Source organism: Fusarium poae, chromosome 4 (assembly GCF_019609905.1).
Source record: "Fusarium poae strain DAOMC 252244 chromosome 4, whole genome shotgun sequence".
NCBI classification, from domain to species: Eukaryota; Fungi; Ascomycota; class Sordariomycetes; order Hypocreales; family Nectriaceae; genus Fusarium; species Fusarium poae.
In genome coordinates, this window is record NC_058402.1 from 4451039 (window position 1) to 4465843 (window position 14805).

General features: G+C 43.9%; 7 protein-coding genes across 7 annotated transcripts; 4 read left to right on the top strand and 3 right to left on the bottom strand.

Moving 5' to 3' along the window:
* Window positions 1–630: 630 nt before the first annotated feature.
* On the top strand, window positions 631–2227 carry FPOAC1_011519 (uncharacterized protein; the record flags this gene model as incomplete). Its single annotated transcript, XM_044855896.1, has 11 exons — window positions 631–705; window positions 762–788; window positions 848–941; window positions 994–1016; window positions 1071–1275; window positions 1322–1344; window positions 1392–1429; window positions 1482–1619; window positions 1674–1936; window positions 1988–2144; window positions 2197–2227. 11 exons carry the CDS (start codon window positions 631–633, stop codon window positions 2225–2227), a joined length of 1074 nt encoding a protein of 357 aa, XP_044703209.1.
* A 238-nt stretch (window positions 2228–2465) lies between these two features.
* Window positions 2466–4088, bottom strand: FPOAC1_011520 (uncharacterized protein; the record flags this gene model as incomplete). Its single annotated transcript, XM_044855897.1, has 4 exons — window positions 2466–2647; window positions 2741–3061; window positions 3146–3774; window positions 3829–4088. 4 exons carry the CDS (start codon window positions 4086–4088, stop codon window positions 2466–2468), a joined length of 1392 nt encoding a protein of 463 aa, XP_044703210.1.
* Window positions 4089–4848: 760 nt separating this feature from the next.
* Window positions 4849–6003, top strand: FPOAC1_011521 (uncharacterized protein; the record flags this gene model as incomplete). The annotated part of the gene is made up of 1 exon (XM_044855898.1): window positions 4849–6003. The coding sequence occupies one exon, from the start codon at window positions 4849–4851 to the stop codon at window positions 6001–6003; it is 1155 nt and encodes a 384-aa protein (XP_044703211.1).
* A 956-nt stretch (window positions 6004–6959) lies between these two features.
* On the top strand, window positions 6960–7739 carry FPOAC1_011522 (uncharacterized protein; the record flags this gene model as incomplete). The annotated part of the gene is made up of 2 exons (XM_044855899.1): window positions 6960–7185; window positions 7426–7739. 2 exons carry the CDS (start codon window positions 6960–6962, stop codon window positions 7737–7739), a joined length of 540 nt encoding a protein of 179 aa, XP_044703212.1.
* Window positions 7740–7972: 233 nt separating this feature from the next.
* FPOAC1_011523 (uncharacterized protein) lies at window positions 7973–9439 on the bottom strand (the record flags this gene model as incomplete). The annotated part of the gene is made up of 8 exons (XM_044855900.1): window positions 7973–8209; window positions 8257–8599; window positions 8657–8746; window positions 8798–8838; window positions 8893–8959; window positions 9014–9055; window positions 9105–9244; window positions 9305–9439. 8 exons carry the CDS (start codon window positions 9437–9439, stop codon window positions 7973–7975), a joined length of 1095 nt encoding a protein of 364 aa, XP_044703213.1.
* A 497-nt stretch (window positions 9440–9936) lies between these two features.
* On the bottom strand, window positions 9937–10549 carry FPOAC1_011524 (uncharacterized protein; the record flags this gene model as incomplete). Its single annotated transcript, XM_044855901.1, has 2 exons — window positions 9937–10178; window positions 10234–10549. The coding sequence occupies 2 exons, from the start codon at window positions 10547–10549 to the stop codon at window positions 9937–9939; spliced, it is 558 nt and encodes a 185-aa protein (XP_044703214.1).
* Window positions 10550–12359: 1810 nt separating this feature from the next.
* On the top strand, window positions 12360–13252 carry FPOAC1_011525 (uncharacterized protein; the record flags this gene model as incomplete). Its single annotated transcript, XM_044855902.1, has 3 exons — window positions 12360–12859; window positions 12910–13187; window positions 13242–13252. 3 exons carry the CDS (start codon window positions 12360–12362, stop codon window positions 13250–13252), a joined length of 789 nt encoding a protein of 262 aa, XP_044703215.1.
* Window positions 13253–14805: the final 1553 nt, after the last annotated feature.

Here is a 14805-nt window from a genome sequence, read left to right on the forward strand (position 1 = left end):
AGCACTTGGAATATACTGAACATGACGTCTCATGACGCCGATTACAAGGAAAGGTAAATTAGCCACCTCTCTTATATTTCTTCACAAACATAGCGGGAATAATAAATTATTTCCATGTGTAGCATAAGGCTACGTATCCCGCATCCTGATAAGAATCGTAGGATGTCAGGGTAATGACAACAACAATATGTATTTAGTCCCCCAGTTCGATCAGTTGGATGAACAAGCCGCCAATATGCATGTCGAGAAACTCATTAACCATCCTATCAATCTGGTTCATTAAATTACATGTCAATTGTTAGCGAGCAGCCTATTTGGGTAGATTGCAGTACAGGCATTATACTGTTGGTTCATCCCTGCGAATATCATCCAATTGTCAACACTCACGTCATGCGAGAACTCCACAAACCACCAGGCCAGTATGCATGGAAAACCAGTATGAGATCCGATTTGTTACTTGTTGAACCCTCGGCAGGAAAACAATCCGCATATAGCCGTAATGAGATATGGTGTGATGTTCATGTGATGTATAGCAACCAAGTACTGCTGTTTCATAATCCCTTTCCCCTCTCTGGTGAAGCTTTACTGACCTTGATATTGTAATCTGTCCCGATATCAGTCAAGATCAACATGGCTACACAGTCGCCCGAGCTCGCTCATAGTACATTGCCCGTCGAGAATCATCAGATGAACACAGAGCTCCTTGTTAGTGACAACTTCAGCTATTTACGATATATTTGACTAATCTTTCACTTGAATAGGACGACGGCGACTCGTCTTTCGACGAGGTACGCGACTCTTGAATCTTGATAACAACGTCTTTTATACATTAACATGTGGGCTTAAGATCTCAGCCTTTAGCGACACAGGATCCCTTCAATCCAGCATATTCAAATACCGTATTCAAAACGGTCGCACATATCATGCTTACAAAGAGGGTTGTAAGTAAAACACACTCCTTGCCACTGATAATAGCTAACTAGCGCTTTGCAGCCTACATCCTGCCCAATGACGAGGTATGTAAGCCTTTTAATAATGCTAACACTGATATACTTACAAAAGCTTCCCAGTGGGAAAATGATCGTCTAGGTATAAAACTAGTCCCAACCCAGGCAGATACCGCGTCGTCTAACCCAGGCTGTCCAGACCAACAACACCATTTGGCTTTACTGACGCTTAACGACCGTCTATTCGATGCTCCTGTAAAAGTGGACAGGCCGTTCAAACGTGTCCTTGATGCCGGGTGTGGAACAGGAATTTGGTCTATGGATTTTGGTTTGTCGTGCCACCACGTCGCTGAGTACTTGACTGACAATAGCAGCCGACGAACATCCAGAAGCTGAGGTGAGGTGCTTGTTTCTCGATTCCGAATCATTTTGCTGACCTTGCAGGTAATGGGTGTTGACTTGAGTCCGATCCAACCAACATTGTGAGACACAAGACAACCACTGCAGCATGGTACGAGAGCTGATAACTACCAGTGTGCCACCGAATGTTTCTTTCTTCATCGACGATATTGAAGCCGACTGGACATACACCAAGGCATTCGATTTTATCTACTTGCGTGCAATGACCGGTTCCGTTCGTAACTGGCCAAGACTCTTCAACCAGGCCTTCAAGTATAGCGATTTCGTAACCATGTCTACTCAATAGTCCCTAACAAAACCCAACAGGAACCTCTCACCCGGCGGTTACATCGAACTGATGGACCCGATTTATCCCGTTGTAAGCGATGACGGGACCGTCTCCAAAGACTCTGCAGTATACAGATGGAGCAATCTGATGAATGAGGCCGCTACGAAAATGGGAAGTGCTCTCGATTCCGGATTGACTTACAAAGACCAACTTATCAAAGCTGGGTTTGTGAACGTGGTGGAAACACCTTACAAATGGCCAATGAACAATTGGCCGCAAGACAAGAAGCTGAAGGAGCTCGGTATGTTGTTCAAGGCTGAAGAGTGGTACAGACGAGACTGACTTCTTTTAGGGGCATGGGGAAACGTGAATCTGGTTGGAGGAGTTCAAGGTCTGAGCCTCGCGTTGTTTACGAAAGTGCTGGGGTGGAATGTGCATGATTTGGAACTCTTCCTTGTCGACGTTCGGAAAGATCTACATAACAAAGAGATGCATGGATACTGGCGCGTGTAAGTATGACTCTATTGTGTTAAACAAATAAGCATTACTAACTAGTTGTAGGAACGTGGTCTATGGACAGAAGCCTGAATGAAGGTTACCATGAGAGGAAAAAGGTAACGCGGCTCAAGAGCAACACCGAGACGATATGTGCTAAAGACAAGGACAAAATAAATATGTATGGGTATCCTTAAATATTATCGTAGCCAAGCGGCAAGATATGCCGTTGAGCAGCTACAAAGAAAGTAATGAACCGAGAAACATATATCTTTTACAACAAAATCTTAGTTTCCCATGAATGCAAGACATATAACGATCATCTGCACCAATATCTAATCTAAAGATTCGTCCATACGCTCCGGTATTCTCGGGATCAACCACCAACAGATGGCGCCGCCCACAATGAGGCCCAAGATCACTGGCTGTAGCACTTGCACTCCGGCTCTCGTCGCGATAAGTCCGGTAATGGAGGGAAATATGGCCGCCCCTGCCTGGGCAAGTACGAAAACGAGGCCTAACATTCCGAATTAGCATGAATATCGTATGTGAGCTTCCATAGGATTTGACTATGTGGAGAGGACAGCTGGAAGAAAACATCATTACTTACCCAAAGCCATGGACTGAATCTTGCGAGGAAACATTCTTGATGCAACACTCATACCAGTTGCAAAGAAAGGGCCAAAAAAGAAGCCCATGAATGAGAAAGCGACCGCGCTCGCAACAAGGTTTGGAACAAGCCAAAATAAGAGATGAAACATCAAACACACGACGCTGAGACACATGATTGATCTTTGCTCGCCAAAGCGATGTGTCGGCTCGGCCAAGAGTATGCGACCGAGAAATAGGCCTGCCCAGAAACCTGTGGGCACATAGCCAACCTTTTCAAGAGCTCCGTCGCGATGAGCCACAAGATACTCTACAACCCAGCCTGCAAAAGAAGTCAGATGAGAAATATGAAAGGATAAATAATGAAGGGAAACAAGAACATTTAAAAGAAATCAGTAGGACTTACCTCCGGCAGCCGACCATGCGCCGCAGTTGAACAGATAGAAGCCGCCAATCAACCAGAAGTTCTTCATTTTGAGGAGCTGTCGTATATCCCGGATAGCCTCTTTATTTCGTCGCCGTTGGATAACGTCTGGGTCGGCAGTAGCGATAGCAGGAGCTTGAGGTACTGCAGTCTCGGGTGTTTTCCATTGTCTTAGTGGGTTACCAAAAGCAACCAGCATACAGATAAGATTGAGAGCATGAATACCAATGAGCTGAAAGTAACCCATCCTCCAGGCCTCAATACCATTCGTCTTGGAATGACCTGATCCCGTTGCTGTTGCGATTGCTGTCGCAGCCAAAGGTCCAACGAGGCAGCCCAGTGCAAACATGGCATGTATAAAGCCGAGGCAGCGGTGAGCATTTGACAATCCACTTGCCCAAGCATTGGCATGTGTGTCTTGATATCCCATGCCGACAGCTTGTATCACAAAGCTTATGAAGAATATTGGCTGAGAAGCCCACGGGCGCAGACATTGTGCTACAAGCTGAAGAGTGGCGCCAAGCGTCAAGAGGGCGGAGAAGGAGAGCTTCGTGGCGAAGAAGAGATTTGTCACTGCGGCGATGACCCATCCTGCAAAGATGCACGCATAGCTACATTTAGATAGTACGTCAGTATCCGATGTGGGGGAGAGATTGGGCACGTACATGATGGCTACCTCACCTTCATTAATGGTGAATGACTGGATGATGTATGGGAGGAGAGGTCCAAGAGTGGCGCCGTCAACACCAGCGCAAAAGAACGAGAAGCCGGCTGCAAGAACTTGGAACTTGGGAATTATTGGTTCCGATTGTTGTTGCACTTCTGAGGCAGGCCTGTTATCTCGAGACTGATTGAAGGTGTTGAGCTCATGGCTGACTGTATGGGCCGACCGAGGCCGGGTAATGACTGCTGTCTCACTCGACATGATGATGACTGTACCAAGTTGAAGTGTCGCGTTAGTTACGAGGTTATCCAAGAAGTATATACCAGTGCGAGGCAATTGAATGGTGAGGAGCAGAAGGGGACTAAACCCAATGGGTGTAACCGATGTTCAGCCATAGTTATAGCTGACAGGCCATCTTGGAGGATGATATCCAAGGTATGCTTTACTGTCGATGTTTTCTGACCTATTCATTAGCAATACCCTCTGAAATTGGGGCATAGGTAAGCAACGTAACCTCATGGTCTGACCAGCATAAACATAAACTAATGAACAAATCTCAACTCTTATGCCTTGAGGGGTAATGAGTCCTATACAATGGGAATCCCCAGGGCATCCAGTGCAAACTAATTTATTACTGATACAAATTGATTGGTTAAATGTTTGCTTCCTTACAGGTAGGTACCTATCATAATCCAGTAGACTTGAATGACCCCCACTCGTGCTGCTCAATCGTGAGGAAGTTGCATCTTGTGTCACTGTCACTGTCACTGCCACTGCCACTGCCACTGCCAGGCACTGTCATGGCCAACGCGCCTACCTAATGCAAGTCCAAATCCGTCACGTGTTGTAATTCACATCTCTTTTTTCATTCCTCGTCGCATGGTATTCTTTCAATCCTCAAATTCCCTTCTTCCTTCATTCTGAGCTTCCGCGCACAATGAGTAAGTGCTACAACTGGTACTGGTACTGGTACTGACACTGCTACTACTATCAACATCTCGTCTGACACTGTGCAGAAATCATGACTTCTACGTCGCACGCCGGGAACACGCCCGCTTTTCACGGCTTTTCCAAACTACCCCCGGAACTCCGAATCAAGATCTGGAAGGAGGCGTGCTTGCCTCGAACCGACAACGACCACGGCCTCCAGTACGTCACCGTCGACCTGGTAACGATGGCCTCGCTTGACGCTGATGAAGTACTTTTGGATGAGAACCTCGAGGGCTACGACGAAGAGTTTGACGTGGAGAGCGATGAAACCGAATACATCACTTTGAGAGCCTTGGAACGCATCAAGAAGCGACGTTCAAACGCGCAAACCCCACCCGACCAGTCCAACAAGCAATCTGCCTACCTTTGGGACGCAGGTCTTTGGCTAGCCTGCAAAGAGTCTAGGGATGCCATCACCGAGTATCTGAATATTAACAAATGGATTCAACACGCCAAGCAGGAATACACAACAGATCTGCCATCCTGGTATGACAAGAAATTCCCATCAACTCTTGTCCCACACGAGACGGACAAACCCTGGCGTCCTATCGTGATGCCTCGCAGCGACATTTTTTGTATTGACACTCCTCACTATTTACCAAGAAGTCTGTATGGCATGAAGCTGCTAGCCCCATTCCTTGGCCAGAAGAGGTTCACAATTACTCAAGACTGGAACATCGCCTTCAAGTTCGACAGCAGCTGGATTGTCGACTTCCCACGGTCTATCTACGAGATTCAGAGTGAGAACTCTCCTCGAGGCTTGTTGGCGGACTGGATTGAGAGGTTTGAGGATGAGGCCTATCCCGAGCCCACCCTCTGGATCATCTACGACACCGCTCGGTGGGTCAGACTCCCCGGCCTAGAGTGCAAAACAACCTACCGCGATTTCTGTACCGAGTATGTCCAGATTCACTGGTGCGCTCTGCGTGGGGATGCAGTCAATAATGAAACGGGCGATGTACGGATTTTCATGGAATTATTTGCAGATGTGGTGGCTGGTGTGAATGAAGATTGGTTCTTCAGTGATTGGTTCTGCAGTGTTAAAGAACACGTCCAATTTCTCGTCAGAAAGGAGAATGAAATCCCGTCAGACATTTTGACAGAATCTGAGGAGAGTGAAATCCCATCAGACTTTATCGCAGAATCTGAGGATAGGGAGTGGAACCCGAGAAAAAACAAGCGATAGGGAGGTCGTGAGTGACACTATGAAGTCTCATTTCTTAGCTTAGCAAGGCAGCAGTAGCGCCTTGATGATGATGAGTATAAATGATCTGGGCATCAGATGTCTCTAGGTGTCCGAGAATGGAGACGGAGAGCACTCGTGTACTGTTAGATTAAGTCAGTGTGAATCCTGAGAGCACGGATGCATGCCAAGTTCTGCGACTATAAATGGTTGATGAATTTACTCTGCTTTTATCATGATCTTGGGTCACTTGTTCTTATCACAAGATAGGTTTGTGTCTCTGATGAGGTTGTTTTTTGTGAAATCTGGCATCGCCTCAGGCTCGTTTCTATCACGATATTGCATCTGTACGGCGTAGATGTGATTAGCTGCGCCTCCTAACGTCTGTCAAGCCTCGCTAGGTAACGACTCGCGTCACATCGCTTCAGTGCATCGTGAGACACTGGAGGCCTCCGAGCAGATACAGATTGAAGAGAGTATCTAATAGAGCGAGATGGAAGACAAACACTAAATAAGCGAACGTTGTTTTTGTGATCAATGAGTGGATAGCAAGTTATAAAGTTGCACCGAATCTGCAGCATCTGTTCTAGAGATCTTTTCGTTTTTGAATCTCTGAATCAGATTGCTTTCAAAGGAGAATCTATATCTCCTCTCTTGTTATTGAAACCTCTTAATAGCTTTTTGGGTCCAACGTGTTAGATGTGCTTTATAGAACATTGTGATGTTTTCAAGATATAGACTGAATATTAGTACTTGTAAAACTGATATAATAACTCAATATGCTGTTTTAGATACTCTTTCGATTGTGATAAAGAGAAGAAAATAAACTATATAAGCAAAGAGAAATAGACTGGAAACAATCTTAACATTCCAAACCATTATATCTAAATTACAAACTCAACAAACTCAACAGCACTAATTCTAACATCCTGCTCCTTGTTGACTTGCACGTTTTCAAAATGGGTGAACTCAACCGACAATGTTTTCTTCCTACCTACGAGCGCAAGGTATCCAAAATGCTCGTCGAGAACGAGAACAGATTTCTCGGTGGACTTGAGCTTCTTTATGGATCATGGTCCTACGACAACCCAAAGTTTGGGTGGACCATCGAGGGCGATCAGTATGTCGTCAAGGTCATGGCTGAAGAGCCAAAAGACTTGGAGGCCCAGTTGAAGTTGATGGGACGTATCAAGCAAGCCCCATAGTGATTTGTCTTGATTGTATTCAACCGTCTAGTTCTGTCTTCGTGTAGAGACTATCTAGATACAAACTATAAAAATAAACATTGAATATATTCATTTCTTAAGATTGCGATAGTCAATATTCCATACAACAACGCTATGCTGACAGTGACTGCATGTGGCGTTTATGTCACTTGATAACCTGCCTGAAATGGATTAGAGAACTATCCTAACACGTTCGAAGCTGTCACTGTCGACGTGACACTAACATGGCGCAGGGTTGTTATCACAATTACTATGGGTATTTACGAAACATCTGGCAGTACGATTTATCGCAAACGCCAGCAGCTTCTGAAAGCATATGCATCAGGCTCTGGCTCGGAAGGTCTCTCATGCAGCAACCAAAGCACACCGAATCACATGAAGACAACCGAAGTCGCTGTCACCCGCGAATCGATACACGAACCAGAAGCAGTACAGTTACAAACTTGGGTCATCAAGCATCAGTCCGTGTTCACAAGCCAACAATTACGGGCAACAATGGTTGTGCAAGCATAGAAGTACAGCCGAAAACGCTCTACTATCCGTCCGGCCGAGCAACGATGTTTACAAAGCCGCGTGCTGGAGTGTCCAGCTAAATCTGATGATGGGAGAAGCATTTCATAATTACGCATTTACTTCCAAGATTTATGCGAACTTCCATTCTTATCTAATAATACTTGAACATGCGCATCCGCCCAACCATTGCTACACCGTGAGCCGCACTCATAAGATCCTCAATAAACCCCAATTCATACTGCCTCAGGCTTGCGTCCCCAAATTGCCTTCTGTTTGAAGTAAGCATGGATTTTTGGTGATCGAATCTCCCGATTGAAATGGGAGATGAACACGGTGACTTCGTCTTCCGACCATCCCAGCGCAGTCGCCATGTGCAACACTGTTCCTTTACCATCTTGCTCCAGCGCAGCCTGCATATACTGTCCAATACTTTGTGCTTCCGGGTCCTTGGGCCAACCTCCAATAGGGTTCTTCAAATATGTCAGCCATATCCAATCCATGATAGTCGACAGCTTACTTTGAAGTTTCTCTCTTCAATATCAACAAACCCGGCTTCCTGCATGGCCTTCTTCTGGATTCCATCTTCAAACACTGTAAACGGACGACCCATCCTGCGTCCTCCCTCGACGAAGAAATTCTGCCACTGGCTCATCGCGCTTCCAGGTAAGACTGTATTGTCATCACTCTCGATAGTGGAGGAGGGCTCGTAGCTTTCGACCCAACCCCCAGGTTTGAGGCTCTTGTAGGCTTCTTTGAACAGGGCTGTCCAGTCTGCAACGCTGCCGACGAGCCAGCGCATGTGCACATAGTCGAGTGAGTTGTGCGGGATAGTCCATTCTTGAGTACAATCATCAATTTGACTATAATCGTTGGACTGTCAGTGGGGTGTCCAAAGATAGTGGCACCAATACACTTACAACTCGAGATTTGGAGGGACCCAACTTGGCTGGATAGGGGCGAGATCGGTTCCGATTACCGAAGCATTGGGAAATTGGTCGGCGAATTCACTAGTTTTTGTAAGCCTAAAATACTCGTTGTACAAATCCTGTGGATCTTACATGGCCCAGATACCTGTTCCTGTTCCGATATCTACGGCTGCCTTTGCGTCGGTATAAGTCAGTCTAGTCATCTTGACAACGTCAACGGTCTATACCTGTATTTCATTCGAAATTGGTGCCAAATGGAGCTTGTTTCCCATCAAGAGGGTAAGCACATGATGGCTAACATGGTCAACATAACGATTCTTGGAAACAATGGTTGCTCGTGTGACTTACTTGATATCCATAGCTTCCCGATGAGTCTCGTCAATGGGTCCCCTATGAACGACTCAGCTGCCAGTCACCTTGTGTGGATAATTTGACAAACCAGTATGCAGTATTTCCCCGCTCACTCTGGTATAGCCTGCCATGCAGTGTTCTGTATTTCATAATGCTAGATGTCAGAGACGCGGTTGAGCTGGCATTGTCAGGCAGAATAGAGTCAGAATCATCTTGGCCGTCGACATCCTTCATATGAGTTAGTCTAGGGACCTTGGGTCGGATATTCTTGAGGCTAGTATCGCTCACCTCGGTCAATTGGGCCCAGTGCTGCGGCGGTAAAAGGCTAGTCCCAGTCTCCGAAGCTTCCGTTGTGTCTTTGGGCAACGGATGAACTGCTTTGGAGCTATCAGTAGCCTTTTCAAGGGACACGGGGCTAGACATGTTTGCTGATACTGTTGCGCTTCGCTGATGAGGAAGGTACCTGAAACAAGAGGCGGTATCATGCTATTTAAAAGACGCTCGAGGTGCGGAGACAAAGTTGCATTGTTTCTCATGATATGTTTAACCAACATAAAGAACCAACAATGGACATCAGGTGGCCAATGGGATGATGTTCCAATCCTGGTGCTCCGCGTATGCATGCCGGGGAGCAGGGCCGATGCATTTCAAGAAGGTATCATTTTTTTTCCATATCCTGGTTTAGGATATCCATTAACCGAGCGAAGCGGTAAAAGGAAAACCCGTGTCAATTATCTTTCGACGGGGTAATTAACCGATCACATCTGTTCTTCGAGTAATGAAGGTCGAGTCATTCAATCTTGGCAGTTGAGCTTACAAACCGAGGCTCACCAAATACGCAATTAAATTATTAATTATAGAGTGTCAGAATTCATGATCCATGTTTATGAATATATCATCCTGAAAGGCCTTCCAAGCTTTTATAATAAGAACGCAAACATTAAATTAGCCCAGGTGACAGCCATGATAGAGACCACAATCTTCCCAGAATTACTACCAGCCGTCTCGGTAGCAGAAACGGCTGTATCAGTCGTAGTACCCTTAGGGACATCTGTTGACGCTGGCTTCGTTGCCTCCACCGAAATACCAGAGACAACACTCGTCGCAGCGCTCACATACGAAGTGGATGTAAAGTCACATTGCTTCATCATCTTTTGTAAGTCTGTGATATCAGTCATTAGCATTTGGTTACCAATGGTTCTTTTTTGTCACCGCACCTTCTGCATCATCACTATTTTGCACCATACAGCTTTCGCACAAGGCCATTACAGTGGCGACATCGAAGCTCTTGTTTGTGCAGATGCAATTTGCCTCGATAGCTTCTTCAGCCTTGCTTCTCGCCACAAGTAGAAAGTCGCCTCTCTTGTCTTTTGTTTTGTTCTCTTTGGGGTCGATGTCGCATGCGTTGCTCAGGTCGACAATGGGTTGGCAGATCGTCCTGCATGTTGAGGGTACGTCGTCGGCATCAAGTTCCTCTGCCATGGAGAAGGGGACAATGGCAGCGATGCCAGCGAGAAGTATGGTGAGTCTCATGATGAAAGATTGAAAGATTGAAAGACTGAAAGACTGTGTCAAGGTGAGCTGTATCAAGGTCGGAGTTGTTTATTGACTGAAGCTAAGCTTGATGAGAGAAACAGAAGTGCCAAGTATCGGGATGCTTGGTGCTTTAATAGTTCTAGTATCGAGGGCAAGTATGCTTATTATTTGACATGAAACTATTAATAGGTTACCTTATAATTATCTTCCTATTGAGACATCCCCGGATCTGAAAATAAAGCTCGACATTTGCCGGAGCACGAGACATTCCAATAGGCTAAAAATATTGAAAACGCCCTAATGTCCAAGGAGAGGGTTCAAAATGGTAAAAGTGTTTCCATAGACGCAAGAGGAATGTCGCATTAGCAGATCTTACATCCAACAAGGCAGCGGCAAATCTACAATTTGAAACCAATAGCGAAGAGTCCGTGGTTTGAAACCTCGTATGTTTAAGCTTTCTGTAGCCGTCGTCCGAAAATAGTGTCTAACCGGGGTCGATCAAATTATGGGGAAATTGTCTGTGTCGCACTAGAGACTTGAAACGGGGCAGCATTTCTGTCTTTTTCCCGCCATAACTCAGCTGGATTTGACTTGGCATCTCATCTAAAGACTTGTGCTTATCTTGATTGTTTGAACTTGATCTGTCCTGTGATGGCAGTGACGTTGTGCCTTGAGGTCAAGTGCCCATGTTGATGGAGACAATCCCTTTCAAGGAATCCATCTGTACCATAAGATTCTGTGAGTATCCTCAATTGCTCCACCCTTTATTAGTACGCCTGGTTTTGTTCAAGTATTGAACTAATTGTGCTGTTTACGACATATTGGGACATCTTATTCTACACCCTCACTGATTGTTTTCTTCCTCCACAATAGAAAAGACAATTGTAAGGTTTACTTTGACCAAACTTCAGTACTTCACCAGAACTCTTGACTCATGCATTTGCTTCACATGATGAGGCTTGATTAGTGAACATAAGCCTAAGCAAAGTTGGTCAATCCTCCACTGAGAGGCATGAGAATTGTACCAATTCAAGTCCCACGTCATGGAAACAAGCTTCTTCCTTCGTCGGTTTTTGTCCAATTAAAAGATGTTGTACCTGAATACAACAAAACCAGGCCAAGGTTGGCAAACGGTTTGTTTCCACATGCTTGTCATGGCTGGACCCGCTACAGAACCAAAGACCAGGCTATAATTGGAGGAGAATTAATGGCAGCCGAGGTTGAGGTCTTCAACAGTGGCACCAGTGAGTCATTATAATCTCTTTTTTCATGTGGGAAAACAATGAAAGCCATGATTTCAGTCAAGCTAGATCCAAAGGGGGGAGCTCAGGTTGAGCTTACGCCACAGACGTGATCGACAAGCCAAGCTCTGTGCGTCATGTTGTTGTGTCTAACTGGCTCCTAATCATCTCGCACTAACCTTACGTAGACGCTACATCACTGTGGCGTAACCATCAATCACGATTGCCATTCAAAACAAGGGAATGACAGAACCTAGAGAGCTTTGGGTGACACAATCACGTTTCAAACCAGGTACAGATTCAACTGTAACCAGCGATTCGGTATTTGGATTGCTTGCTTCTTTTGTCCGTCGTCATAGATCGAATATCTGGTGAATTCTGCAACAAAAGTGACGACTGATGACAGCATGAGCCACAATTGCTACCAAGTACTGTGGCATGAACTCATTAACCTGCCACAGCTCCCCTTCTATTAAGATAGCTATCAAGACCTCATTCAACCAGAGCAACTATTCTCGTAACTCACCTCTTATCTTCCATCATAAACACAATCTCACCATCTCACAATGGCCTCTGAACTTCCTCCCAACGCTCTGGGCAACCTTGCCTCTTCCATCAAGAACATCGTCACTGGTGTACCCTTGGAGGAGCAATCCGAGAACGAGGTGCAAGCCACCAACGTTGACAAGACCAAGACTCTCGATAGAACCGTCGACAAGACTGTCGAGACCACCGATGATGCTACCGTCCACAAGGAAAAGACAGCACCAGTCGTTCACGAGGATGTCAAGTCCCACCAGCATGAAAAGGTCGACACCGAGGTTGACCACGAAATCCACCAGGATCATTTCCACACCACCATCCAGCCTGTGAAGGACAGGAACGTTCTCCCTACCAAGCATGTCTACAAGGAGAACGAGTTTGAGGAGGAGATTGACCATCGCAACAACGAAGCCATGATGCAGGCCAAGCAAGAGGCTGCCAGAATTCACGACGAGAAGAACGTCCATGACACTACCAAGTCAAAGGAGTATGTTCCTACCAAGGAGCAGGAGCATGTTCACCAGTAAGCACCACCCACCTACCTCGATGACTACCTATCTAACGTCTTAATAGTCACCTTCACGAGACTATTCAACCTGTCATTGAGCGAGAGACTGTTCAACAAAAGGTCATCCACACCAAGAACAAGATCCACGAGAAGGAACAGTTGAACGACGAATTCCACGAGGCCAGTGTTGCACCCGCTATTTCTATGGCCGAGTTCGAGAAAGAGGGTGGCGTCAAGAGCGGTACTACTACCACCAAGGACATTGAGTTCCCCGTGTCCAGCGTCAAGTCCTCAAAGAAGAGAGAGGCTCTGACTGGCGATGTTGATGAGTCTTCCAAAATTGGTAAGTGAATTCTCTCTCAAGATCCTAAAGACTTTCCAATAACAGGATACTTAGAATCTATCTAGTGAAAAAGAAGAGAGGGTCTTCATGTACTGTGGCGGATTGTAGATGTTCTTGCCACATCGATGATCCCGTCTTGTGATGAGGACATCCAGTTGACAGTCTTGTACTGATATCGATGGATGGGATGGGATGATACCATCGGCGTTTGGGGCATAGCGATGAATGGCTGAGGCATTCATTTAACTAGCTATTTAATGTGAATAATGACTTGCGTTGACAAGAATCCAGTTTGTGCACATCATCTAGTCCCAGTAAATATTTTCCAAAGGGATTTCGTAGAATATTTTGCAATGATGCCGCTCCGACACAATCACAACTTGAACAACGCCAGACACGTATGGTAGAACGATATGAGATCCTGACAGAGTTTGAGGGGACAGCGAACAGCTTATGCTTGTCTTCCAGTAGTGACCACCAGTCCATATGAGCTTTATCACAATGTTTCTGCCTTGAGTTCGTAGTGCGTTCGTTCTCTTGACTTGTCGACACTTGTGCTTCGCAAGATCATGTGGTTGCAATTGCAAGGGGCCAGTTGTCCACATCCTTACTGGCTTCAGCCTGTGCTTTTATAGCATTGTCGCTCTCCGGTCAAGGGATACCCAGAGATTCTAATTTGCTGTTGAACGCCTTTTGAGGGTCGATCACATCAATAGCGGGAGCATAAAGCACGCTGGCTTCAACTAACACCATCGAGGCCTTCAATGGCGGTCTTATGGCATGCATTGTTCATAAAGTTTCAGCTTGTTCTTCCACGGTGGTTGTCTAGTAATCCCCAGCACTGAACAATCATTCTTTATATTCAAAAGGAACCACCCCATGGCCGATCAATGGAGGCTCATCCCCATCATTCTATTTATCAGAAGTCATCAATATATCCTTACTTTTTTTTTTATTAGGTAATTTTTAAGGTATAAGTCTTAAAGTATATATTTAAAATTAATTTATAAAAAAATATAGTTTTTAAATTTAAATATTAATATAAATTTAATTTAAAGATATATATTATAACTTATAAAATTAAAATTATAATAATTATTATAAAAGCTTTTATTTTTTTTAAAAATTAATTATTAAATATTTTTTATTAATATTAATATTAATAAAATTATTATATAAAATAATAAATTTTAAAGTTTTTATTAATTTTAATTATATATTAAATTAAAGAATTATTTATAAAAGCTTAATTTTTATAATTAATTTTATTTTTAAAGAAAAATATTTAATAAAATTATTTAATAGCTTTATTTATTTTTAATATAATATTTTTATTAATATTTAAAATTAAAATATTATTAATATAAATAATAATTAAATTATTATTTTTATTATTTTTAATTATAATATTTTTAATTATATAATTAATTATTAAATTAATAAATTAAAATTTAAATCTTTATTATATAAAAAAAAAAAAGCTTTAAAAGTTTTTTATAAAATTTAAAAGAAATATAGCTTTAATATATTAAAAAGTAAAATACTTTAAATAAAATTACTTTTTAATCTTTAAAATAATCTTTAATAAAAAGAATAAATTATTAATAATTTATAAAAT